This window comes from Topomyia yanbarensis, chromosome 1 (assembly GCF_030247195.1).
Source record: "Topomyia yanbarensis strain Yona2022 chromosome 1, ASM3024719v1, whole genome shotgun sequence".
NCBI classification, from domain to species: domain Eukaryota; kingdom Metazoa; phylum Arthropoda; class Insecta; order Diptera; family Culicidae; genus Topomyia; species Topomyia yanbarensis.
In genome coordinates, this window is record NC_080670.1 from 200213496 (window position 1) to 200239854 (window position 26359).

Sequence of the window (26359 nt, forward strand, 5' to 3'; positions counted from 1 at the left end):
AAAAAATGGCAAGCATTTTCAGAAGAAATCTAATCTCATATCATTCGAACCAATTTTCATGACCTAAAGAATTACGATCGAATTTTGCACGGGCGCGATCCACACAGTAGAAGAAAGATAACAACACCTAAAAACTTCAGTCTCAAAACTAACCTGTTTCTGCATTGGATGCCCATCCATTTCCACGCGACTGTGCAATATAATTTCACGCACGGCCACTTGTAGCCCCCGCCGCGCACTCGCCTCCTAGCATAAATCTATCTCAAACGATCGTTATTTTTTTTACTTGTGTCATTTTCATTCTATACATCGCCACACACACCGATTCCACCCCATTCATATTTTCTACGCTCCGGAAAGCAGAACAACAACAAGAACAGGCACTAACAAAAAAGGCTTCCGAAACACGATCGGGCAGCATCGACCGACCGACAACGGTGGCAGCGGCGGCGGCTTATATTGACTCGCTTAAGTCAGTCAGTCAGTCGTGTATCGGCACTTGCTCGACGCGGACGTTTTGTTACGTGTATAAATTTTACTTTGCGTCAATCGATCGAAAAGCGCCATCTAGCTGTCAGTTTCACGATTCTGTCTGTGTCTGGTTCGAGGCTGTGAGTGAGTGATTCGAATGCGCGGGCCTGGCAGAGCTTCGACGATTAGCCGATCATCTCAGTCAGTCGTTAGTTGACCACCGTCGGATTAAGTCGTCTAGTTTAGTGTTTGACCGTGGACAGATCCATGCGAGGAAAGGTCCAGTTAGATCGTGAGTGAGATAAGCAGGAAGCAGCGAAGTGAAATCGAAAAGAAGAATCGGGATAATCGGTGAGAAAATTCGACGTTCGACATTGAAAGGTCGCAGGGTTGAAAGGATTCGATTACACACAGGGTTGTGGTTTCGCGCGGCTTAACTGGTCGAGCTGCGGACCGGAAGTATGAAGTGTCGTGGGGATTCGAAGTGGTTCCCAGGTTCCAGCGAGACGATCATTGCCGTTAGTGCTTCGAGACGGTGAGAAAAGATTCATTCCGGTGCGGTTACTTTGAACGAAACGAAACCAAGGTGCGATGTCCGCCGATCCGTGCTAAAGAAGAAGTGATTTGTGAACGAAGTGATTGATAAAAGAAAGGATCTGTGAGACAAGGATCAGGTTGTGGTGTGAAAAAGGGGTGGCCACTAGAAATGCAACGGATTTTGACCGCTCGCAGCACGGGCTTGTGGGCAGCGTTGTTGATATTGGCGATAGTTTCCGAGTCCTGGACGGTGGGACACTTGGCAGCAGCGTCATCTCTGACGGAGGTTGAACTCGAGGACGATTACCTGGTTGCGACCGCGGAGCTAGAGCAGCACTGTATTCATCGCTGTCCGGATCAGGTTAGTTGCGCGAGCAGAGTTGAACTCGAAACGATGATAAGTTTTGAACTGTGTGTTTTTTTTAAGAAGCTCAGCAAGATTATTTTTTCCGCTGAAATGACTCGCATGGGCAGACAATCTCCAGCAGTTCTCGTCGTAGCAGCGATAAAGCAACGGACTAAATATAAGTACACGTTCGATTGCCAGTTGGAACGTTACAAAAACATGAAAACAAAACGGATTTTTTTTCTGTTCTGATCAAGTGCTGTCTTCTCTACGACCCAACTCAACTATCGTCAGTGTACAGCGAAAAGAGCGATAAGGATGAGTTGAAGATTTGGGCTGGCGCTTGGCGAAGCGAAGCACGCGCGTTGTTCAAGGAATTCATCGCGGGGCTGACGTGATCACGCTCGTTGCCGTGAAAGGGGTTTGGGAGAATCTACTAGATTCGGGTGGTTTCGAGTCCGGTAGTTAAATTAGTAGATTATCTTTTTGTTAATATTGGGATAGCGTTTTTTGCACGTCTTAACGATGGTAATGAATGAAATGTGGTAAAAAAAGTACATATAGTGCAGATCGCTTGCCAAATCAGAAACTTTTTTACAAAAATGACTGAGAGTGTAAATTTTGATTAATCTTTTCCAAGACCATTTTAAAGTGAGATTTTCCTCTGATTTCTCTGATCAACAAATTTGCCACACTTCATGTAATTTTATTTCTCAAAAGTGTCTGCTGTCATAATCATCAAATTTAATTTCGGATGCCCATTTTAGTTCCAATTCGACATTTCCCAGCATGCTAAATGGTCCGTTTCCAGATAAAGATAAACCCTAAACCTAAAGTGACGAAATGACGACGCTCGAACGAATTAAAAAAAACCGTCTTCACTAAGTTATGACATCTTTTGTTTGCAGTAGTGAACGGGGTGGCCAACATGTGTGGTACGCAAAAAGTCGAGCAGACCATTAATCCACGACCATCCTTAATGTGACAAATCCATAACGAACAAGTGTTAGAAATTAGAGTGCGCGCGGTTGGACTATCGCCACCGGACCGCCGGATCTCGAATTGAAAGATTACGCATTTGTCGTCTGGTTTTTTGTTGTTGTTGTTTTGGGTTGACTTCGTTGCAGTTGGAGTCAGCTGTGGACCATTTCGGGGAAATTGGTGAATTGCGACTGTCCTCGGGATGAGTGCCGATAAAGATGTTCGGGACGGTTCGCTTTTCTTGATTCATTGGTCCAGCGGGAAAAAATGACAAAGATCTGAACAGCGACGACTGATTTTATTCATCTTTGGTCCCTTACTTGTTATTGCTAACAATCATGCTTAGAAGCCATGTGGCATCCGTCGGCAGTAGCCAAGAGTTGATCCACTGGGTTCCTGCTACTTGTCGTAAGTAGCGATAAAAATAGGACTCTCTTCTTCATTTCGTTTAATATTTTCTAATTTATTCTATTAAATTCGTAAATTAATTTCTTATAATTCTTTTCTATTCGTAATAGCTTGCTATAAAGAGGTTCTAGTAGTTAGAATAATAACAAATGCGCATTAAATTACTAGCATACCCGTTGTTCGGAGTAAAATTTTCGGTACAGTAACGCTCATTTTGGGCCACTCAAAATTATTTCATATTTTCGTCGCACATGTAATCGATAGTTTTTCAGTTGAAGCCCAGGTTTATTTACCACACTCAATTTTTTTCGAGACTATTTGGAGTTTCTCCTTTACTAGGTTGTCTTCTGTTAAATCTTATTTGAATTGAGTATGTTTCGAGATAATTTCTGTTACGATATGCCAAAAACGTACTTTTAGGCATCTAATGAGTCTCATGCAGGTCGGATGCCCGGAAATTCTACAACATCTTAAATCACGCGAATTTCAGCAGTTTTTCATTGAAGTCCTACCCCTACTAACAATTTTTCAATTCGTCCCGTGACATTCGTAAAGTGTGCACTAGTATTTGCGGCCTCTAGCAATAACAAGCGTCGTACTAACATTCGATCTGTGCAATTTCAGTTAGTTCCCTTTATTGATTGTGATTCTTGCTCAGTAAAACCCACAATTCGATAGTGAAAATTGGCTAAAAAACTACACAGAAGAACGCAGATATTTTAATCGTTTTATTACATTTCCAAAATAGTTTTTGAATGTTCAATGGGCCGAAGCTGAGTGTGATTTGGTGAATCTTTTCCAACGAAATATATACCCTTTTTCGTGAGCCTGTTGAGAGTTGTTTTGGCGCAGTGCACCGATCCTAAATTCGTTCAAAACGGTGGAAGTACTAAGTTTCTCATATAAAGCCTCTTCTGCAGACCCTTGGAACGACAGATTTCCGCACTTATAGTTCCGGTAGTGATAAGATAGTAAACTGCAGCAACATATTGCTTGCCATACCAACACTTGTCGACCAAACTTTTCCACTTGAACCGAGCTGTCCGCATCGTTTATATCCTCTTCTATGACGGCAGTATAATATTGTGGATCTTGAGGTTTTTGGAGTCATCTTTCACATAGATCTCGTCGTCCTTCAAAACACATGCCACTGGTCGCTATAAAAGTTGCGAATACAATCTTCGGCTCACTGTTGTAGCACGTTACTTTTGTTCTGCACTTTGGTTGGCGAATTTTTCCTTTTTATAGCACGTCAAGTTGTTTCGTTTTCTCATACGTTGCATCATTCGGTTGCTCGTTCCCGCTTTATTGGTCAAACCAACGTTTCGAAATTGATTTGATCTACCCAATTAGAAACACCCTCTATCTGGCCCAATTACGATTTCCCGTTTTTCTTCCTCTTCCTGGTAGTTCAACCAAAGAATTGAGTGTTCCCCGAACTAATTTATGATGGATGTTACACTCGCTTGATGAATTCCGAAGCACTTCGCTAATTTTCGCATCGGTACACCCCATTTTCACTTTGCCATGTATTCAAAAACTTAATTTTCCTTTCCTTTTTATTGCGCGAAATTTTGGAAACCGAAGAACTTGAACCGGTCAAAAGAGTAAACAATTGAAAGATGACACACGGACGAACGCACAGCATGCTGTGATGAGTAAGTTTACACTAAAGAAGCTGAATTTCGCTGGATAAAGACTCGCCGTCTCTATCATTTGATTACCATTTATTTGTCAGTGTCATTTCAATCAAATACGAGACCTGTCAAAAGCACTCAGTCCGTAAGAAATAACTTCGAGTAATTCACGAAGAAAGTAAACAAAGAAAGGCTCTAATTTACTTCAAGGAAAATTTGACGTTTGTCTAGAAATATGTGCGTGCAACGGAAAATGTATGCGGATAACTTATTTTCAATAAAGTCTTTACTGGTGCGTTTAGACTAGAAAAACTCTAGAAAGAGAACTGCGGAGAGAAAAACAGCATTTTTGGTAACGTATGCCCCGGCAGTGTATGGCAACACGTCCAATGTTACAAGGATAGGCAATGTTCGATTGGATTCGTTTTTTGACAGCGAAACACGAATCCAATCGATCCAAAATGGAATCTCCGCAGTTACTAGTTACTCTTACTAGAGTTTTTCTGGTTTAGAACTTTTCTCAGTTTTATAAAAATGCGTATTTCACATATTTGCCATGTAGCTTGTTTTCAATTTACTTTTTCTCGTGCTCATCATATTTGACATCTTTTCATTATTAATTGTGTTGAAGTTTCCCTCTGATTGTTATTTTTTATATTTCTTTGATTTTTTTTTAATTTTATGTGTTCATTACATATCCAGCTTTTTACCTGCCATAATGGCGGTCTAAATTGTTCAGTTCGTAATACGTTTAATTACCCTTTTTTGACAATAATCGTTTACGCCAGCTTGACAGCAACGCCCAGTTGAAGATGTCGGGCGTTCATTGAATAAACATCCAACGCATTGGACTATCGTAGGATGACTTAATCTCACTAGGCGGTTGACATAAACGATTATTGTCAAAAAAGGACCATTAAACGTATTACGAACTGAACAATTTAGACCGCCATTATGGCACGCAAAAAGCTGGATAGGGTTATATCACAGACTAACAGACATAACGCTATGAGGGAATTCCCTCAAAAAAACATCGATCCGACAATTTTCCCAGAACACTAGCTCCACCTTTTATTCACAGTCCCAAACACTCATTTACTGGTGGCTTACCCCTCAGGTTTGCGAACAATTTTTCACTAGTGGTCTATCCCCCATATGCTAGTTTATATGTCAGTGGCGCCATAATTTCAAATGTGGCCACAGTCCCAACTACAAATATATTTAAAATGACCGTTAAAGCGGGCGAAGCATTGTTTTCGAGTGTTATGTCTGTTAGTCTGTGGTTATATATCCATATGCCTCTTGGTTTCCCAGGACGCGTCCTGGTTTTTAACAGGCTATCCTGGGATCCTGGGAGGACTAGAAAAACACTAGAAAGAGAACTGCGAAAGGTTCCATTTTGGATCGATTGGCTGTCAAAACACGAATCCAATCGAACATTGCCTAACCTTATAACATTGGACGTGTTGCCATACAATGCCGGGGCATACGTTGCCAAAAATGCTGTTTTTCTCTCCGCAGCTCTCTTTCTAGAGTTTTTCTAGGGAGGACGAGGAAAAACGCATGATTCAAGTCGCAGTTTCAGTAACCACAACTGCAACGTAAACTCACTGTCAAACAGCGCACGAGAAACAAAGCCACTAGTACACTCAAATCTCCCAATTGTATCCTCTGATGTCTCTTTTTTATCTCTCAATAGTACCTCCTGCTTTCTCCTTTCAACTTATTTTTCTTACATAAAAATTGAAAAGAGAAGCCACTCATAAATCTGTAGTCAGCTTGCAAGAAAGTCTGGTAGCCCGCAGATATCCATCAAGATTTCGACAGCTGTCAAAATTTTCAAAATGGGGCTGTCACAGTTCTGCTATAATTATATCAACTATGGCGAGCAGTTTTGCGGTATCGCTTCACCTTTTTGTTCTTTGTATGAGAGCCGGCTGTTCGGCCATCTATGGGAGCTGTCCATCAATGTCAGCTTCTTTCTCCGAACAGCCTAGATAAGCCGTGTAGTGTCGGTAGTGGTTGTTTCAACCGGCTAAGAATTACACTACGGACTACCTGTTCCGGTGGTAACACCAAACAGGGAACCCCAATTCCATAGTGTCATGCGACCCGTGCTATGGGTAAAATTGTTGAGGGGGTTTAAAATATTCTCAATGGCGAACGGAGCCTGGGAAGAGCCGGGCGAACTCCCCAGTAACTGGCTGTGGTCCACTAGGAGGTTGATAACTCTATTATCTTTCTCCGGACAAAACCAGCCTAGAGGCCGCGTGGCATCCGGCGGGTTGAAGTATGTCAGTTATGGAAATAACTGTCAAATTCATTCCCAAAGGTGGCCGCGTCACTTATGAGGAGGCAAAGAGCTTTAGACCGATCAGTCTGACCTCCTTCCTTCTCAAATCAGTGGAACGTTTAATCGACCACTACATTCGGGATGGTAGCTTGGGCGAGCACCCGCTGCATGCAATGCAACATGCATATCAGCGGGGGAAGTCTACTACCACCCTGTTACACAATGTTGTCTACAACATTGAAAAAGCTTTTTCACAAAAGCAATCAAGTTTAGAAGTTTTTCTCGATATTGAAGGTGCTTTTGACAACGTGTCTTTCGAATCCATTTTGGAAGCAGCACGAGATCATGGAGTACCTTCATATATCACGAACTAGATACACGCAATGCTTAGCAACCGACATCTGTGCTCATCGTTAAGACAAGTAGAGCTGAGGAAACTGAGTGTCTGCGGATGTCCTCAAGGTGGGGTGCTGTCACCACTTCTATGGAACCTTGTCGCCGATAGCTTGTTGAGAAAACTAAATGAGCTTGGGTTTCCGACGTATGGTTTCGCCGATGATTATCATATAATGATCACCGGTATTTGCATTAACACACTTTTTGATTTGATGCAACAAGCCTTATGTGTTGTTGAGCGGTGGTGTCTTCATGTTGGACTATCAGTTAATCCAAATAAAACCTCAATGGTGCTTTTCACGCAACGAAGGATTACAATCGGAGCTCGTCCATTGCAGTTTTTTGACTCTGAAATTATTGTCGAAGATCCAGTTAAGTACGTTGGGGTAATTCTCGACTCAAAACTTAATTGGACAGCTCACATCGATTTCAGGATCAAGAAAGCTTGCATGGCCTTTGGCCAATGTAGACGGGCTTTCGGCAAATCCTGGGGACTCAAACCCAAGTACATTCAGTGGATCTACACAACAATTGTTAGACCAATACTGCCATACGGGTGCCTTGTTTGGTGGCAGAAGGGAGGAGTCACGACAATCCAATCAAAGTTAAACCATCTTCAGAGGATGGTCTTGATGGCGATGACTGGTGCGTTCTCGACAACACCTACTGCTGCTCTCGAGGCACTCTTGAACATAAAACCACTACATGTGTTTCTGAAACAAGAAGCACTTTCTTGTGCATACCATCTAAAGGTTACTGGGCTCTGGAACAGTAATCCAATAGATCGTGTAACTAGCCACACAAGACTGTGGCCCCAAATGGTTACTTGGGATGAATATACACTTGCTCCCAGTGACCTTACACTCACATGTAGTTTTCCTACTAAAACTTTCAATGTGAGAATTCCTCTTCGTGAGGAATGGCTGTCTGGCTGGATGGAGCGACAACTTGAAGAATACGTAGTTTGTTATACGGACGGTTCTTTGTTGGAGGGCCGAGCCGGTGCTGGTGTCTATTGTCATGAGATGAGATTAAACCAATCTCATTCGCTTGGTAGATACTGTACCGTATTCCAAGCAGAAATCTTTGCGATTCTGTGTGGCGTACAATCCGCACTTCAACAGGGAATTTGCGGTAAAAGAATCTATTTTTGCTCTGACAGTCAGGCTGCCCTGAAAGCACTTAGTTCGGCAGATTCGAGATCGAAATTAGTAATCGCATGTCGAACTCAAATCAAAGAACTTAGCATTTCAAATGCTATCTACCTTCTATGGGTACCCGGTCATTCCGGTTTTTACTGGAAATGAATGGGCGGACTAATTGGCTAGAGCTAGCGTTGCGACTGATTTCGTTGGTCCAGTACCAGTTCTACCATCGTCAATAAGTTAGATAAAGCACAAGATTCGCTCTTGGGCTGCATTCGAACATGCCAAACATTGGCGTAGCTTGCAGACTTGCGTTCAAACAAAGGCTTTTCTGCCGGATGTGAGTCCGAAAATGTCAAGAAATTTGTTGCATTTTTCCAAGCACAACTGCAGTATTTTGGTCAGGGCACTGACTGGACATTGCAAACTCAATTATCACATGGCTACTATTCAGCGCGCTGAGTATTATTCATGTGATTTTTGTGAATCCGATTACGGAACATCATATCATTTGATATGCAATTGCCCTGTATTAATGCAATTGCGCATCCGGTTTTTTGGTTCTCCATACATAGATGAACCTATGTACAGAGAGCTGAAATTTAAGGATATGCTTTTGTTCCTAACCCAGTGTGGTAAAGGGCTATAGTTTTTTTAGCCGTATTTGAATGACAATATCTCTTCGGGGGTGTTGTCGTTCTGTTATCTCAATATCCCCTCGGGGGTGTTGATATATCCGCTCACTGTTTGGGTAGAGGTTCTAAATCCCTCCGGGGGTTGGAAGTTTTATTCCTGCTGTTGTAACACCTGCAGATCGTTCAGCATCACTCCGGGGGTGCAGAATGCTCTGTTTTAATTGTTATGTCATTGTTTTCCTTACCCCTAACCTTACCACTTCCCCAATCCTTCCCATCAGGAAAATGATGAAAAGACGATTCTTGGCAAGGCACAAATCTCCGATCAACATGGGGAACGTGCCATTTGAGCCAGACGCTACTGATTCCTGATTCCTGATTCCACTCATAAATCTGTAGTCAGCTTGCAAGAAAGTCTGGTAGCCCGCAGATATCCATCAAGATTTCGACAGCTGTCAAAATTTTCAAAATGGGGCTGTCACAGTTCTGCTATAATTATATCAACTATGGCGAGTAGTTTCGCGGTATCGCTTCACCTTTTTGTTCTTTGTATGAAATTCTTCATGTTTACGGTTTTAGTTGCTAAATTTCAGATACAAAGTTACTATAGAGTTTAGTATCAAATATGGAAAGACATTTACATTTCTAGTTACTAACGTCATGTTTCTAAAACATTAAAAAACTAATCGAACGGGTTCCAGTTGTGGGCCAAACTTTTGGCGGTATCGATGTCGATGAAGCGATGATTTCCCGAGTATCTTCTCAGTTTAAATCATTTTACAATTGATCTCTTCGATGATTCTGAAAAGGCTCATCGACGTTCTGCAGACTCTTCTTTCGAATATCGCTTCTCACTGAGACGTCCAAAAAATTGTTTCAAAATCGTTCAACACGGGTCCAACGATGGACGTTCGTTGAACGGTTATTTGGACGTTGTCCAAATTGGTCCAACGAACGTCCTTCATTGAACGATTTTGAAACCAACCATTCTTAGAGGGTTGCCAGTGGCATTTTTCCATCCTGCTGGAAATCCGTGAACATTTTTTTTCCGGTTCATGAAAAGAGAAATAAGCGATGTATTAATAACTATCGTGGACTGCTTCACTGAGCGTTGTCCCGAGTTGGTGATTATTGAGCCACTTCGGGCTGAATGCAGGTGGTTACGGATGTTAAATAACGACTAAATTGCCATGTCCAACATACTACATAACAAGGAGTGTGGAACGCCGCACTCAACCGACCTATCTTCCGCTTTTGGTAAAGTGGACTACAATATAATAATCCTTAAAATGGAGAGTTTTGGGATCGAATGAATACATAAAATAAACTTTTTCCCTTTATTTAGACTAGGATCTGAGACTGAGCACTGAGAGATAATGTTTCTTATTGGAAATTTCCAGGCACCCACATTCACTTCCACGTCAGGAATAGCCCAGGAAAGTTACTTGGGCCCGTTGATATTTCTGCTTTACTTCAATGACATGTATTTAGTGCTAAAGACTCGTTGTCGTCAGTCCGTCGCCGACAATTTCAAAACATATCGTCTCATCCACAGCTTAAAACCTTCGTTGATTGTGGTACGGCAAGAAACGCGTGTCCGTAAATCCGAAGATGTGCTCAGTGATCAAATGCTCACGAGAGACATTCTGACAAAGCTCTACCTTCGAGACTAGAAAATTCGTCCGATAAATGAAGGGTCGAGGGGGGGGGGGGCGGTGAGGTCTCCGTTCGACTGTTCTGGGTTTTTACTCGCTTGATATGGTCGCACCGGATCATAACCGGGAAAGTAAAGGGCAAACACGAAATTATTGCGACACCGAAAATGTCATGCCAATTTTCTTATAAAGTTTAAAATCAAACCAAAATTTTAGGGTAGTTTTATACATATATTTACTTCAAAAATCACAAGAAAAGTTAATTGATGGAGCCTTGAGTGTAAAATTGAACGCATTTTCGCTTAATGCCCTCCATCAAAGTCTTTACAGTGTCATCCGGTACCAGTTTCTCAGTTTTTTTTTCATTTTCTTAACAAGTCCTTCTCGTCTTTGACTGTCTTCTTGCTCTTCCGAAGTTCCCACTTCATCATTGCCCAGTACTGCTCTACCGGGCGCAGCTCCGGACAATTTGGCGGATTCATGTCCTTTGGAACAAAATGGACAGAATTGACCTCATACCACTCCAGGACACTTTTAGAATAGTGGCATGATGCTAAATCTGGCCAAAATAGCGGAGCTTCGTCGTGCTTCTGCAAGAACGGCAAAAGGCGCTTCTCGAGGCACTCAGATTTGTAGATCTCGCCATTTACTGTGCCCTTTGTCACGAAAGGCTCACTCATCAGTCCGCAAGAGCAGATGGCCTGCCAAATGAGATATTTGGAGGCGAACTTCGACATTTTCTTCTTCTTAAGTTTATCGTCCACATAGAACTTGCTTTTGCCGGTAAAAAACTCCAACCCCGGAATTTGCTTAAAATCGGCTTTTATATACGTTTCGTCGTCCATCACACAGCAGCCATATTTTGTCAGCATCTTCTCGTAGAGCTTCCGTGCCCGAGTTTTAGCCGTCGATTGTTGCCGCTCATTGCGGTTTGGGAAGTGTATGTATGTAGTCCAGCTCTCAGATCTTTTTAGCCAAATCACGGCTTGAGACGTTGGGATTTGCTTTAATCATCCGCTTCACCTTTCCCTCCGTCTTTTTGTTCTCCGGTCCCGGTTTTCTTCCAGCTCCTTTGCCGTGGTCCAACATCAACCGCTCCTGGAACCGCTTCAACACTCTGGAGACGGTTGAATGGTGAATGTTCAACATTTTTCCCAACTGCCGATGCGACAGGTCAGGAAATTCCTGGTGTTTGGAAAGAATTTGTTCTCTCGACTCGCGTTGGTTCACCTTCATTTTCGTTGAATCGAAAAACACGACTTCGAGTTTGACAGCATGTAAACAATACACGTCAATGAGAAAGTGTGCAAAATTTGGTTGATTTTTACCCAATGGTAAAAAAGTTATGCCCTGTTGAATGTGTCGCAATAATTTCGTGTTCGCCCTTTAGTCCTGTCACGGTGTGTCTTGTGTTGGATTCTGATGAGACGAAGTCGAAACGCAAATTCCATTACTAATTTAAGTTTGTACTCACTGACCAGCTCAGTTGCATGCTTAGTCAGTCGTTCTTTGAGATATATTTATTCGCTGTCTTGTCCTTTCTCGCTGATTTTGTTCGGGAACGATGGTGCTCTTTGGATGTTCTGCTAGAATCGCCGATGCGTGTGCCTCGTAAGCCTCGTCCTTCGTACTCGTCCGATCTTCCCTTGAGATCTTCAGTGAGACTATGTTATAGATTCATGTAAAAAAGTTCCAACGAATCGATTTCAACAAATTAGCTTACATAACATGGTCGAGGGTCGAATGCGGCTAACCAAAACTTTTCTGGAAAAATAACAAAATGAGGTTAGCTCTACTTCCCGCAGTATTCGGTTTTCACAATACCGCACATGCACCGATTTAGTCACCGCGACATTGACGATCCATTCAATTAGTTCTAATTCAATTGCAGTCCACGCCTAGAAATAGAGAAACATCATTAGCTGGATGGACACCAACTGAGCTGGTGAGGTTCAGTAGGCAAATTAGCGACCGAAACAATTCGATTGTATCGACACCGGTTTGCTTGCGATCGGAAATTAAAATGCTACCCTTGCTACGCAGTAAAAGCAACATGCAACAACTGATTGAGTTGGAATATTGCTAGAATTTTGAACAAATTCCGGATAGTTTAACCTACATACTCCGACTTTGATCGGGTAGACCGTGAACACGGTCGGTTGGAGACTTTTCAACTGGTCCACTTTTTAACTCCGCTAATTTGACCATAACTAAAAAAATTCATGTTAAATTCACTTTGATGATCAAACTGACAACAGAGATGTGAACAGATCCATTTAAACTACTAACATCCCTTTTCACCTGTTTTTTTTTCAATTAGCGAATCCAAGCTCAATAAGTATCAAAAGATCAGTCATACCGGTATCAAAATAAGCTGTAGAGCTCTGTCCTCGGTTTTCACCAAGCGCCTTTCAAATTAGCTAATCCTTTCAAAATACAAAACTTACTTCTTTTTCAATATTTTTAAAACGAAAACTAAATTAATTGCAATCGGACGAAGGGCACAGCACTCTTCGACTGCCTGTGATGTTCGATTCAATTGTTATGATGACATTCGTTAACACAGAGGCGCAGGTCAATCGCGGGGGCTAATTGGATCGGTTCCGAACCGGGTGGGAAAATCGCTTCCTATAAATAAAAAAATGACCCGCAAGTTCGACGAAAACGTTCACAATAAGCGATTCAGTTCGAAAAATAAAACAACCAGTGTGACGCGGTCCCAATGCCGGTTTGCACGCGACAAATTCGCTCTAGTACCATGTACAATGCGGCTTCACATCACCGCCGCCGGTGACACCAGCACCGTTTGGACTATTTTGATCGCGCATTTTAATGGATAATAATAGCAATCATAACAAATGTGAAATGACATAGTTTAGCCCTCTCGGGCAAGTAAATAGCGAATAACATCGCACATAACTCAAGCTGCTGGACGGAACAAACGCCCCGGCATTCCTATGATGGAATATGATAGCGAAACTGCAGCTTTATAAAAAGGCCTTCCTACCTAATTTACCGTTACGTACATATATTTGCGTGTGTGTTCGTGTACGCTTTGGAAGAGTTACCGTATTGAAAAAGAAATTTGTGGCGAGTAGGAACTTTGATATTTGCGAAATGGTTTTGGCTTGCAGTAGGCCGAGTAAATAAATCAAGTAACCCGAAATCAGCGTGTATGTCAGAAGAGTGACTCCATATGTCAAAACAAATGGTACAATAATTATCTATCGGTGTTATTGCAAACCAATAAATTATCCCGCTAATTAGTGTGCGTGAGAGGCCTTTTCTTCATTTGGAATGACACTAACTGCTCTAATTTTGACAGTATCGCCACATTCCTCACATACACGCAAACGAAAAACTACTTAAAATTGAGTACTTTTGACACAATCTAGGAGCATCGTGCAGGAAGGTAAAATTAGGTAAACCATGCTGAAGGTAGTTTCCATTTAACTACGGCAAAGATCATAACTCAACCTTGAGTTCAATTTACTTAAATTTACTTAAAGTTAGATTTACCTAATTTTGAGTGCACCCCAAACAACTCAAAAGTAACTTACTGCACGGAAGACCTCGACTGAGTCGAATCTCTCTCGTTCTGTTTTTGACAACACTAATAAGTACGAAAGCGACGCACAACTCAGAAGTACCTAAATTTAAGGTAAAAGAACTTATTCTGTGGGTTGTTTTATTTTTGCGTGTACATTCCGCTCGAAACAATAAAGCTGACACTGTCAGTCGATCCGATTATGATCTAGTTCGGGGTTTGCCGTCGTCGTTCAGTCAGTCAGTCTACTTGACGACCCCGGATAGTGGTAGTGTTAGTGAGTGCAACTATGATGGCACGATTAAATAAATAACTACCGGATACATCCTTCCTGTCCACCGGGTCAACGAGGGACGGTAGTAGAGGAATAATGTGGCAGCTTATGACAGTTTAATCCGCGATTGGGTTTGTTGACAAGTTTGTTTTTCTTTTAAAGCTATTTATTCTCAAAACGAAAAGATTTCTAGTTGATTCCAGCTGATGCAAAAGCCGATTCTGACTCAATCGATGATTGCGTTTGGGCTAGAATCCAGACAGAAACAATTCAGAATTTCGAAGGAAATTGTGGATGGTTGTTAAAGTAGAAAAATATGCTTCTAAATTTTGAACACGTATCGGTTTCTTCCCAGATTTAAAACGCGAATAATTTTCGTTCTACTGAATAGAATCGCAATATTTTTGCACTATCTGATTGGAAATATATGCACGTATTTTGTATTTAATTTCGTAAAATGTGCGACTACTATAAATAAAGCAAAAACAATTTTTTAGAAGATCCTTGGAAAACGGCGCAAAAAAGAACCATCTAAGCGTTTCATCACATGCGGGAAAGTAATTTATAAAGGTCACGCGTGCTCATTTTGTATCAGTCGATGCTCACTTGCCAAACGAGCAACATGTTGACTGTTTTGTCCACACGGTACAATAAGCGACGCTGCAACGTTGAAATATGCCCACACTCGCGCCTAAGTGACTTGTTGGCGGTAATTTTTCGTAGTTTGTTTAGAAGTACAGCTCGCTAGTTGCGGTATTATCTGCTCGAAGCTGAAACACAAATTTTCATTTCATGTCCAATTGCTCTTCCTATCTTAATACTACTTACAATTTAGTAGCCGAAATACCACGGACCACTAAGAGAAACTTTTCCTTCACCTCAATTAATTCAATATGTAAATTCAACGTTTATCAATTCTGCCTTCAATTAATCAAACAAATCTACCTGTCCGATCTATACTCTACTCCACGTTCTTCTCTGCTTCACTTCCGATAATTCTACAAATTATATATTTTTTACACCTTCAAACTTTTCTTCATTCGCCGGATATTTTCTATTTCATCATTCTGACACTTCACTTTGTTTTGGTTATTTCCTCGTCTACTCTCTCTCTCTCTCTCTCTCTCTCTCTCTCTCTCTCACTATAACCCATTTTAGGTTAAATTCAAATGTGGGCTGACTTGCCGCACCACGCAACGGGGGGTTTCTGGGTGAACTTTACACTCAACATGACTCAATCACATACGGGTAAACGGTACCACGTGTCCGTTTTAATAATTCGTCGCTCGAATATTAAACGAGCAACATCATGGCTCTATTTCCCCCATTTTTTATTAACGACTATTGAGTCAATTTTTAACTGTTGTAACGACATTTAATTAGCAAGGGACTACAAGGTGTAAGTGGTGGCCAACCCCAGCCGTGAGCACTGCTGAGACTCGGCACGGTCGGCACGCTTATCCTAGAGTTTCGCGGGTAGCGAGAAAATACCTGGTTTGCCGTTGTTAACTCTACTTTAATTCCGCTCACTTTCACAAACTATTAGTCTACCTCTTCCACTTCTTAATTCTATCTGACCTTCTTTCGGGGTCCCTTCGTTGCTCTACCACGTCTGGTTGTCAACCTACTGTCGAACTTCCGTTCTTCGTCTACGGCCTTTGCCGTCCGCCGGACTGGAACTGATGAAGGGGTGGCTATCTCCGGTTTTGTTGCGGCCAATCAAGGATGGTCCACGGCTAAGTGTCGCGGGCAAGCCGGAATACCCGTACGTATTGCGCGGTCTATAAATTTTCAAACAAAATTGCGGGGTCCTGTGGGTAACAGAACACAACTCAGAGTTTATTGGTCTGACGGGCCAGACGTGGTTTTTATAACCTTATCTTAGGACTTTACCTGTGTTCACTTGTGCTTCTCTGCTGCTATTTCAATCAACTTCACTGTTTGGCGCTTTCCGGGTAAGTGATCGACCTTTCCCGTGATAAGTTGGTCGAAGCGAGCCAGCGCCAAATCGGATAATCTTGAAGGGAGAGACTTCCGACGCTTGCAAAGGTGTGAAGTATATTTTTCAATATTAGGTGCCATAGTACTTAAGGGTGAACAAGAAGTTGAAGGAAGAAAGTTTAGAAAAGTGTGGAATATGAGCAAGCTTAGCGTTTCCCGAGGACTTAAAATGCGAATCATCTGCGTCTGCGGCTTATGCGGACAAGCGTAAATTGACGTAGTACTTTATGCTGTCGGAATCCGCGCGGATTGTGTAGTCAGATTATTTTCAGTGTAGTTTGATTTTGGTCGGCGAGAAGATTGAGCTGTTTTAGAGCAGCTTCAGTTTTATTTTACGGCACAAGTTAGAAGGGAAAAACTTAAGTGTATTCTATTTCATTGCGGTTATGTCTCTGACATTACCCAGCCATCTTTTTTCGCTCGTTTTTTCCGTTTCATTTCAATACAAGTGGGACATATATGTAGTCATGGGCGGTAAAGTGAACCACCTGGTGTAAGCTAGAGCAATTTCATCGAGAAGACAACTTCTTATCTTACCATAAGAATTGTAGTCTCCTCGATTCCGTAATATTACAAAGTTGCTGGTGCCCAACCCAGACCTAAACAGTCCTGCCCTAGGTTAAATCTCTGGTTCGAAAGTCACAAAAAAAAGTTTGACGGCCTTGGAAGCGCTGGAAACACATTTTGTGGGATTTCCAGCTGTTTTTAGCTTTTAGGACCAGTAAAAGATGTCCCACATAGAGAACACACTCTTCATGAGCCAAGAGAGCATAATAGATTGTCGTGATGAGTAGAGAAGCACCTTTTAGTATTTCTACAAAAAAAATAGAGCTTCGGATGCTTTTGGTACATGCAGATTTTCCCCACAATATGCACACTTTTCAGCATTCTCTATGCAAGAGTCATTCTCATAATTCTCTGCGCAATTATCACTCCGAGCCTTATCCACATTCAATGCTCTGTGTTACCATTTCTCTAATCCCTCCCATCAAGAAAATGGGGGAAAACCAAATCACGGCAAGGTACAAATCTCCGTCCAATATGGGTAACGTGCCATTTGAGTCAGTCGCTACTGATTCCTGATTCCCGTCTAGTGCAATAGCTATTCAGCATCTTCGCTCATTGAAGGAAAAAGTCGACCCCTTGCTTCACTAGATCTACCCACGATAAAAAAACACTCCAATCGGTGACTACACCGTCGATCTCAACTTTACGAACGGGCATGTAGACGCGGTAAGTCCTTCATAAAAGGCTTGCCGGTAACGTCATTCGCTTGATTTAGACAAAATATCACAATTTCAAGCTTATCTGGGCGAACTTTCGAGCAATATGCCATGGTTGAATATGTGCGTGTTAGTTCTTTTAAGATCTATTGGAACAGTCCAAAATGGAGTCTTCATTGTGCTCTTACGATGAGTTTTTCTCAACATTATTGAAGGAAAAAAAATTGAGTGAGCCTCTGAAAAAATCAAAACAAATTAGTGCACTAACGCGTCGAAAACGGATTGTTTATTTATGGGTTGCAGCGTCTAACTCCTTGCCATACGATGACAACTGTCAAAATCTGTACATCGCCATATTCTTGCGGCCAGGTCAATTGTTCAATATTTCCCCCCAGACCCATTTTAGATCGTGAAAAAAGATGCAAGATGCGCAACAGTTAAATAATAAACCGAAACGCAAATTGTGCATCCTTCTCGTCATCTCTCTCCCTTCCCGCTTGCTCTGCTTAAATTACCCCTTTCGGACGCAACCAAAACCGTAATTGTTTTGAAATTATCTTCTCGATGCGAATAGCAGGCTGAGCATTTATAAAAAAAGTATTATCTTGCACTTTTCATAGGTCATTTATCACTGACCGGTTAACGGCGACATTTTTTTCGGACGTCATTTTTTATGCAGTGCTGCGGCTTCGCCATCCCACAGTTCCGAGTCTAATTATTATTTATAGAACAATCGAAGCGCATTCTTTCGACCCCCGTTTTTTAATTGTCTTCGTTCGCGAGTTGACGTGACGTCTTCCTTAACGTAATTCGATTTGGGTCAGATGCGCTATTTGTTTTCGGTGAGAAGTAATATCTGTTATTTCTGGTCGGTGCACAAAATTAAAATTATCTTGTTTTACTCGGTCTAAATTGTTCGAGTGCTGAAATGTGCACCTCAAAATTGTTTATGATAGATTCAATTTTTTTTGACAGCTAACAAGCTGAAATGTGACAAAACACGAGGAAACAGTTGTTTTTCGATAATTTTCATTCAAACTTATTGCTATTTTTCGTTTTCATCTGAACTTCTCTTCTTTCTAAGATCATTACCGCAAGAGCAAACTTTTTAGCTGATTAAGTTAGGGTTACCAACTGCACTTATTTTAAAGTCCGATTCACTTAGAATTCGGGCAAATTTAATGTTGCCACATCGTTTCTATAAGCAAGTTCTCCAAGCATTTACCTATAGAGCGTCGAGTCCATCGTTTTTTATGGGTGAAAAGTTTGGTTTTGAAGTCGCAGCTGCAAATTCCTTGCTAGATGATAAATTTTTGTGTCAATTTATGGACTAAAACTGGCTCCGGGGCACCTCGTACTGTAACCAGATAAATCTTTTTTTTTCGGGAGCAGGCAGAAACTGGTTTTCAACGTGGGTGTGCACTTTTTGTGTTGGTGGTGGCTACTGCTCACTGATCGTATCACGACTAAACTCGTCTCACTGAAACACGTGCATTTTCCAAACAAATCGCTTTTAGAACATTTCAAATACGACCACTAGAGGTGGTGCTACAAAATTATCCGAATACTAAGTGCAACAAGCTTTAACGTTTGACGCAATGTGTCATTAATTTGGTAAGCTAGTAACCCTATAAGTGATTTTTTAGATGGTTAAAATTTAAATTAATGTCAACCCGTACTGAGAGAAATTCCGCTATCGAAGAATTCTCAGTCGGAATAGGGTAATTTCACCGCCGGGAAATATTCGACTAATTCTCGATAAAGCTGGTAGCTAAATGGTTCAAGAAAACGGGTATCGGTATCGGGAGAAATTCCGCCGCTGGGAAACTCTCAGTCTGAGTAGAGTGAATCTACCAAGTAGATCGCGACAAATCTAGGAGCTGAATGGTTACGATAGTATCATCTTGTTCAAAAAGAATAGAAGATGGCGAATTAAGCCTCATTTTAACAGTTGAGAACATTTTACTCCAACAACGGTACGAAATTGGGTTTTATTAGATCTTGAATGCCAACTCCTTGTTAACAAATTCGGTGAACTAGCATTTTTCCTTTGACGTTATCATCAGTATGCAAAATTTTTTGTTGAAGGAATTCCACCGCCGAGTAATTCACAGCCGAACTTGAATAGATTCGTGACAAAGCTGGCTAATTGGCTCACGAAACGGATATCGGTACTGAGAGAAATTCCGCTGTCGGAGAATTCTCAGTCGGAGTAGGATAATTTCACTGCCGGGAAATACCTGACTAGATCTCGATAAAGCTGGGAGCTAAATGGCCCAAGGAAACGGGTATCGGTATCGGGAGAAATTCCGCCGCTGGGAAACTCTCAGTCAGACCAAGTAGATCGCGACAAATCTAGGAACTGAATGGTTAACGGAAATCGGCGCATAATGGCTTGCGTAAATTTACCGCTTAGAAATATCCGAGTGGAGTTCGAAGCTAAACGGTTCAAGTGCGCAGTGCACATGGTCTAGACCATCTTCCGGATACAATTCTGGATCCTGGTGGTCAACTGCTTCGTATCCTTGACCCGCCAATTAGTTTTGTACACTCGTCGCGTACGGTATCTTTCTCTGCTCAAGATACACCAGCGTCTTCTTGGCGTAATGGGAAGACGCCTTGTCCGGTCAGAAGACGTACTTACCATTCGCATACACTTGATAGCCAGATCGCTTGTCTTGAATCACGGCTTTGAAATCCCTCTGTCCGATATCTACAGCATAACTTTTTTTCAAATTTAACTTGTTACTGGAATAGTAGCTGTCAGTTACTGGAATGTGGATCTTCGAGAGCGGGAAGTTACTTTCGTCGTCCAGCACGAACAACTTCCCGCGGTAGTTCTTCGTCATCCACCGGCACGCGATTTCACGATCGCTATCTGCTCGTCCATGTACTCGGGGGACCGAGTCTTCTTCCGACAGATGATGTCTTCCATCTTGAGAGTTCGGTGAATCAAGGTATGGAAGCAGTGATATTTTCGGCCGGCATCACGCTAACTCGTTCCGTTCTTGTTGACGAACAGCTTTTACAACGCTTCTCTCTTCTTCTTCGCATCATTATCTTCGCCGGACGACCGTTACCGACCTTCCGCTGCACGCTCAGGGACGCCAGAATCCGGTAAACTATACTCACGGGCACGTTTTTGTCTCGAAAGTGGTCTACCGTAAACTTTTTTCCACGATGACCATGCGTTTCGTAAAACCGTACAACACGCTCGCCGCCGGAGTGCTTTCTGTTTCGACGCCATCTTCGATTGAGCTGACAGCACCCGAGCGAAAAGAAACATGCCATCCATTTCCAGGGAGTCCAGAGAGCAATTCTCTTGGAGAGAAAAAACTTGATGCTCTTTACTTTATTTACTGAAAGGTATTGAAATATATTCTCATTTTTTATTGAACACTTGGTCGTGCAGGCCTCGAAAGGAAAGCCAATTTTTGTGGTGGTTGCGTTGGTTTCTTTGTTGGTTGTGCTGGTTGCTGAGTGAGTGATTATTATTTTCTGATCGGCAATATTGGTTTTCATATTTCGTTTATTTGACACGGCTCATAGCGGTAGCTTAACGGAGCCGTTGACCTTTCATATCTTTTCAATATGTAAAAATGAAACTACAAATAAATATTATTGGACAAATAAAGGATCTCGTTCGCGAAATTTTTTATTGAGAGCGGAGACCTTCTTTCGCGGGGGCGAAACATTTGTCTGCTGATGTACTGCGTCAGGGGAGTTTTTTGGTTTAGCAATTGTTGAATTTTTCTTAACTGATGTGCATAGTTTTCCAAGATATTGCGTGTGACTACAGAATTGGCAGCAAGGGATCTATCTTGGATGCGTAATCAACGTTTTATGAATATATAGATCTTCAATGGCTTTGATTCAAGGATTAATGTAGGAGGGAATTGGTTTCATCGGACGGAATCTCACCCCATGAACGCAGTCGGCAATACCTGGGAAGGAGTTCCTTCAAATTTATTTCCTAACAGAGACTACCTCTCCGTATTTTGATAAAACAAATTTAATACAACGCAGCATGATGTTTCAGCATATAGAACGACGCACCTTGCAGATCATCAGCCTTATTATTTCCTCACACAATGTGCACAGCTTTCCTGAACAAACCTAGCTGATGGTAAATTGGATGTCGACCAAGATTCGTCATCAAAGACTCTGACTTCCCGCACAAACTATTACACGTTGTACTCAGTCGGAGCACACCTTATCTTCTTTCGAATCAAAGATAATGCATTAAGTATTCTAAAATTTTTAAAAGAGCGCTGAAATATTTAGTGGTGACAGATATCTCGAAAATTCACCCCGATAAGCTCAGAATTGTGAAATCCTGTCTACATGCCCACACATAGTGTTGAGATCGACAGCGCAGTCATCGACTCGAGTGTTTCATGCGCGGATTTTCGCAATTTTTTTTTTATTTGAAGGTGAAGAAGCGCAATTTTGGTGTCGTCCAATTCAAGCAAGTTCGTTATTTATTTTTTATCTATTTTGCATTTAAGAACATTTATTGTGATTACATCTGAATGGGACTGAAGGGGCCGTGACGTGGTTTTCTGACGCCTTTGGTGGAATCTCAGTTTTACGCCATTTTCGATGTTTGCATCGGCAAGGGTATTCGACATAAAATGTGACAAAAGGCCTTTAAAAAATAACCCGATCGTCAAACGTCACCGACCGGTCCTCCATCACATCACTAAAAAGTTGCAGTTTTTCGACAACCTCATCCCCGGAGATAATCATCAATCACTCATAACAATGATAATAAACCCTCGGACCGCCGATGAATAACCGGAGGGGAAGGGTTTGTACAACCATCATCTTCTGGCCGTCGGTCGGTCCGGTCCGGTTCGGTCGTCGTCACTGCCTGATGATGAGCTACAATTGCAAATTGCAGAATCCGTGCGGTGTTCAAACTGCTGCCACTGCTGCTGCTGTTGTAAATTTGTACTTCCTGTCTGGGTGTGCACACAATTTCGACTATCTTGGCTTTTGATGAAGCAAAAGCAGGCGAATCCGGCGTTCGATTGGGAAGCGATGTTTTGGTTTTCATTTGTGGTTAGTGTTTTGTTTTTTGATTGGACCCGTATATTCGATGGAAATATATACAGGATTTCACAATTTTGAGCATTGTTTGAAGTGGTCCTAATTCTTTTTTGACTAATTTCTAAAAAATAGCTTAATTTTCAATAAAATTCTGATATTGGCTTCCTTTACTACATATTATGTTGCATGAAACGACTAGCGGTCAGATTTTGTCTTCCGACTTTCGACGTCTCATCAGTAACATAGCAGACTGTGGTTTCCGTTAGCCAGACCCCATATTCCAAAAGTTACAAAACCTGTATGGACGCCTAAAAATCTGAAATGTACAAAATTATGTTAAATGTTGTGTATTAATTTCCAAATAAATGTTGTGCCACTCGGGGAAGCAATCTGCGACCTTATATCTCCGCACATTTCATCAACACCTTTCTTCGTTTAAATTATTCGATTTACTAGCTTGTTGACCCCAAAATCCCGCTCATCATCGGTCACATTTGCCATACGGGGTACGTCAAATCGCAAATGGATGACAACAAAATGGTTTTTTGTATTTTGGTGGAATCTAGATCCGAACTGTCAAAAAAGTGAGGTTAAGCAGTTTCGTGCAAAATTCATTAGAATTCACCGTCACCGGACCACCTCTAGCCTAAAAACTATTCCAATTGTCGGCGGAATCAAACCAACCAAAATCCACCGACAAACTAACTACTCCGATCTCTCACACAAATGCCGAACCGGCCACATTCCGCCGCGGCCTGATTGAAATTTCCTTTCAATTTTTGCGCTTTTTTTTCGCCTGAACTAACTTGCTTTTCCTACCCGCCTGCCTGCTCCGCGATCTGATCCAGGAATCTTATTGTTGTTTTGTTTGGCGGTCGCGCAACCGCCGGCTGACGACGGAACCGAGCGAACCGAAGCGCACTGATAGTAGTAGTGTGATAAAAAAGATGAGCTCCAGCCGCCTCGGTACCTATACACAGGGTCTTACAGGGGCAGCGCAGCCGCGGCTAAGTCGCTACCGACCGACCGCCGTAATCTGTGCGCAGTTGTCGGGAGTCTTTCGAGTGAAGCTTGGACGCCGCGGCTGCCGCCGCCGCCGCCCTCGTCACTTAATAGTTGCCGTCATCGACAGAGAGAGAGGTTAGATTTGAATCACAAATGATCTATTGTGGTTAGATGCGGTGTGATGTAGCGATGTACTCTTGTGAGTTTTTCTTTTTCGGTCTGTTGTTATTCCTAACAGCTGTCAGTGGACTTTTTTTTTTCTAATAACAGTCTTCTAACGTTGCAGCAGCACTGGAATTTCGAATATCCGTTTATGAAGTTTTCCAATAATCAACTTAAATGCCATCCGCCAGTTGTTTACGTCATGTCACGCTGCTACGCCAGTGGAATCGCGTGGCTTACTACGATTCCTGCCACTCACTCGTCGTAAAAAAATATGTTAATCGTTTGCAACTTTTCCGCATCATAAAGATTTGCCAACTGTGCGAAGCGAAGCTTAGTTACGGAACGAGCATTTTCTTAAATTTTTCCTTTGCTTACACACTCGTCGTGTAGCGGCTGAGATTCAAAATATTGCGGTTCACGGTAGCGAACAATCCATGGACTGCAGTTGTCAAAAACAAAGAAATCAAGCAAACGTATTGAAAAGGTCCTATGTGCAAATGAGAACCTCTCTTTGTTTACTTTCTCTTCCGCTAATTAGGTTCTTTACTGGCACAGTTAACCTCACTTTTCATGACAGTTCGCTTGTACTGTTTACATGGACTTAGAAAACGGACGACTAGATTCGCTCGAAGAAAATCGCAAAGAATGTTTCTAAATCCATGTAAACAGTACAAGCGAACTGTCAAAAATGAACACTCATGTGACGTCATCGTAAAGTATTCAATAACAAGGTCTTATTTGCGTTTGCTGCTTAACTCTTTGCATAACATGCTAGTCGAAATCATACTCTACCATTATGTACTGGAATATTATTGGAAAAATTAACGGTGAAGCCGTGATAATCGGAAGAGAAAGTAAACAAAGAGAGGCTCTCTTTTTCACATAGATCCATTTCAAAAAGTACGCGAGAAATATTCATGTGAAATGTCACTATGAATACTAGTAAACGTTTGTTTTTTTCCTTTTCACAAAAAAGACATTACCCGGATCGTAAGAACCATCCTACCACAAAGGCATGTGACAATCCTTATCTAGAATTCTATTCCTACTAGTCAGTCCGTCATCGTTTCTCCTTAAACATCAGACTCTGTCCGTCCGCTTTTTCGAACTAGCTTCAAAAAGGATTATCAACAGCCCAAGTTCCTATCAGAGCACGAAACTCCACTAACGGAATCGGCTGTGTTAATTTTTTCCCCGACTCGGTCATAACAAATCCGTGGACTTTCCTATCATCGCACACTCTATAAAGATTTGTTTACTATATGTATTTATGTACGTGTACAGCGGTCAGCCAACCAACCAACCATCAGCCAGTGATGTTCTGGAACGTGTGTTTGGTTCAAAGTTGGAAATAAAAAGTGTGGCAGCAGCAGCAGCTGATACGCTGGCAACCGTAAGACCGTAGCTGGTGAAGCTGCCTGACATATCAGCATCAAACCTTCCGATGACCCTCGCTGGTATAGATAGAGAGCTCCAGCTTTATATATGTAGGTACCTACAAACCAAGCGGTTTTTGGTATGAGACGGGGAAAAGATTCTTCCAACAACGGTACCAATATCTCGTTCACCCAAAGCTGATTAGTTGTCAGTGTTATGTTGTTTTTTTTTTAATTTTTTTTTTAAACCCGACGCCTTTCAAAGGTCGATAAGAGGTACATGACCTCGTCCCGCGTCTGATGCGCAGTATCTGTACACTGAAGCTGTTCACGAAGCTGTGACGTTAAGGACATTACACATGCGAGCCACAACATAGCTCCTACACCGCACGCACCCCTCTCCCCTGCCTAACCATGTATCTGACATGAGCAAATATAAAAATACGTTTTTCAATACACTAACCTTGCCGGTGTACCACGAAACTGCTACTTGAGGAAGCTAGAACATTTTCCTATACAATCAACCTGAGTTTTTGACGGAATTCCATTTTGTGCCAAAATATCACCCCTCTTCACTTGGGGTTTCTTTTCGAAACACTTATTTTTCATCTTTTCATTTTCAGAACACTGCACTTTAATCACGCACCACTGAAAAAACACCCGCGAAACTTTATTCGTTTACTAACTAAACTTCAAATTTTCTGTCAATGTGCAGATGGCCGAAGGAAAGTTCCGAATTCCATTTTTTCTCAATGTAAACAAACGCGTCGGTGCCTAGCAACAAGCGTGCGTTCCTGGCTTCCACATATCTTCACCTTGACCGAGCAGTCGTAAAATAGACCAGCCCGTATAGAAAACGGCAGCATTGCGAACAGCCTTAGTATTTTCTCAAAATGTATTCGACTAAACTAATTTCAATCCATAATGAACAGTTTAACTGCAACAAATTTATAGACTTGAGTTATAAACTCTTAAAAATAGGTTTGTTCCAGTAAACGATTCTTGCTCCCAGTTGCTCCGGAGCAAACTAGAGTAAAATAACTTGATTCTTTTTACTTCGGTTTGCTACAAGAAGAAAAAAAAGAAAAAGAGAATACGGGAACGGTTTTCTCCATGTTTGCTCTAGAGTACTTCCAGTTACTCCCAGTACTGGAACAAACGTGGTTCTGGAACAAACGTAGTACTAGAACAAACCTAACCAATTTAACTAGG

The 26359-nt window shown here is 41.9% G+C and overlaps 1 protein-coding gene across 3 annotated transcripts in view; it reads left to right on the forward strand.

The window, feature by feature from the left end:
* Window positions 1-474: 474 nt before the first annotated feature.
* Window positions 475-26359, forward strand: part of LOC131687623 (protein sevenless) — a 64662-nt gene continuing 38777 nt past the window's right edge. For all 3 annotated transcript variants that reach the window (XM_058971711.1, XM_058971716.1, XM_058971721.1), the window contains exon 1: window positions 475-1369. In XM_058971711.1, coding sequence (XP_058827694.1) covers window positions 1178-1369 — 192 coding nt within the window. In that variant the 5' untranslated portion in view covers window positions 475-1177. The remainder of the gene's footprint in view (window positions 1370-26359) is intronic.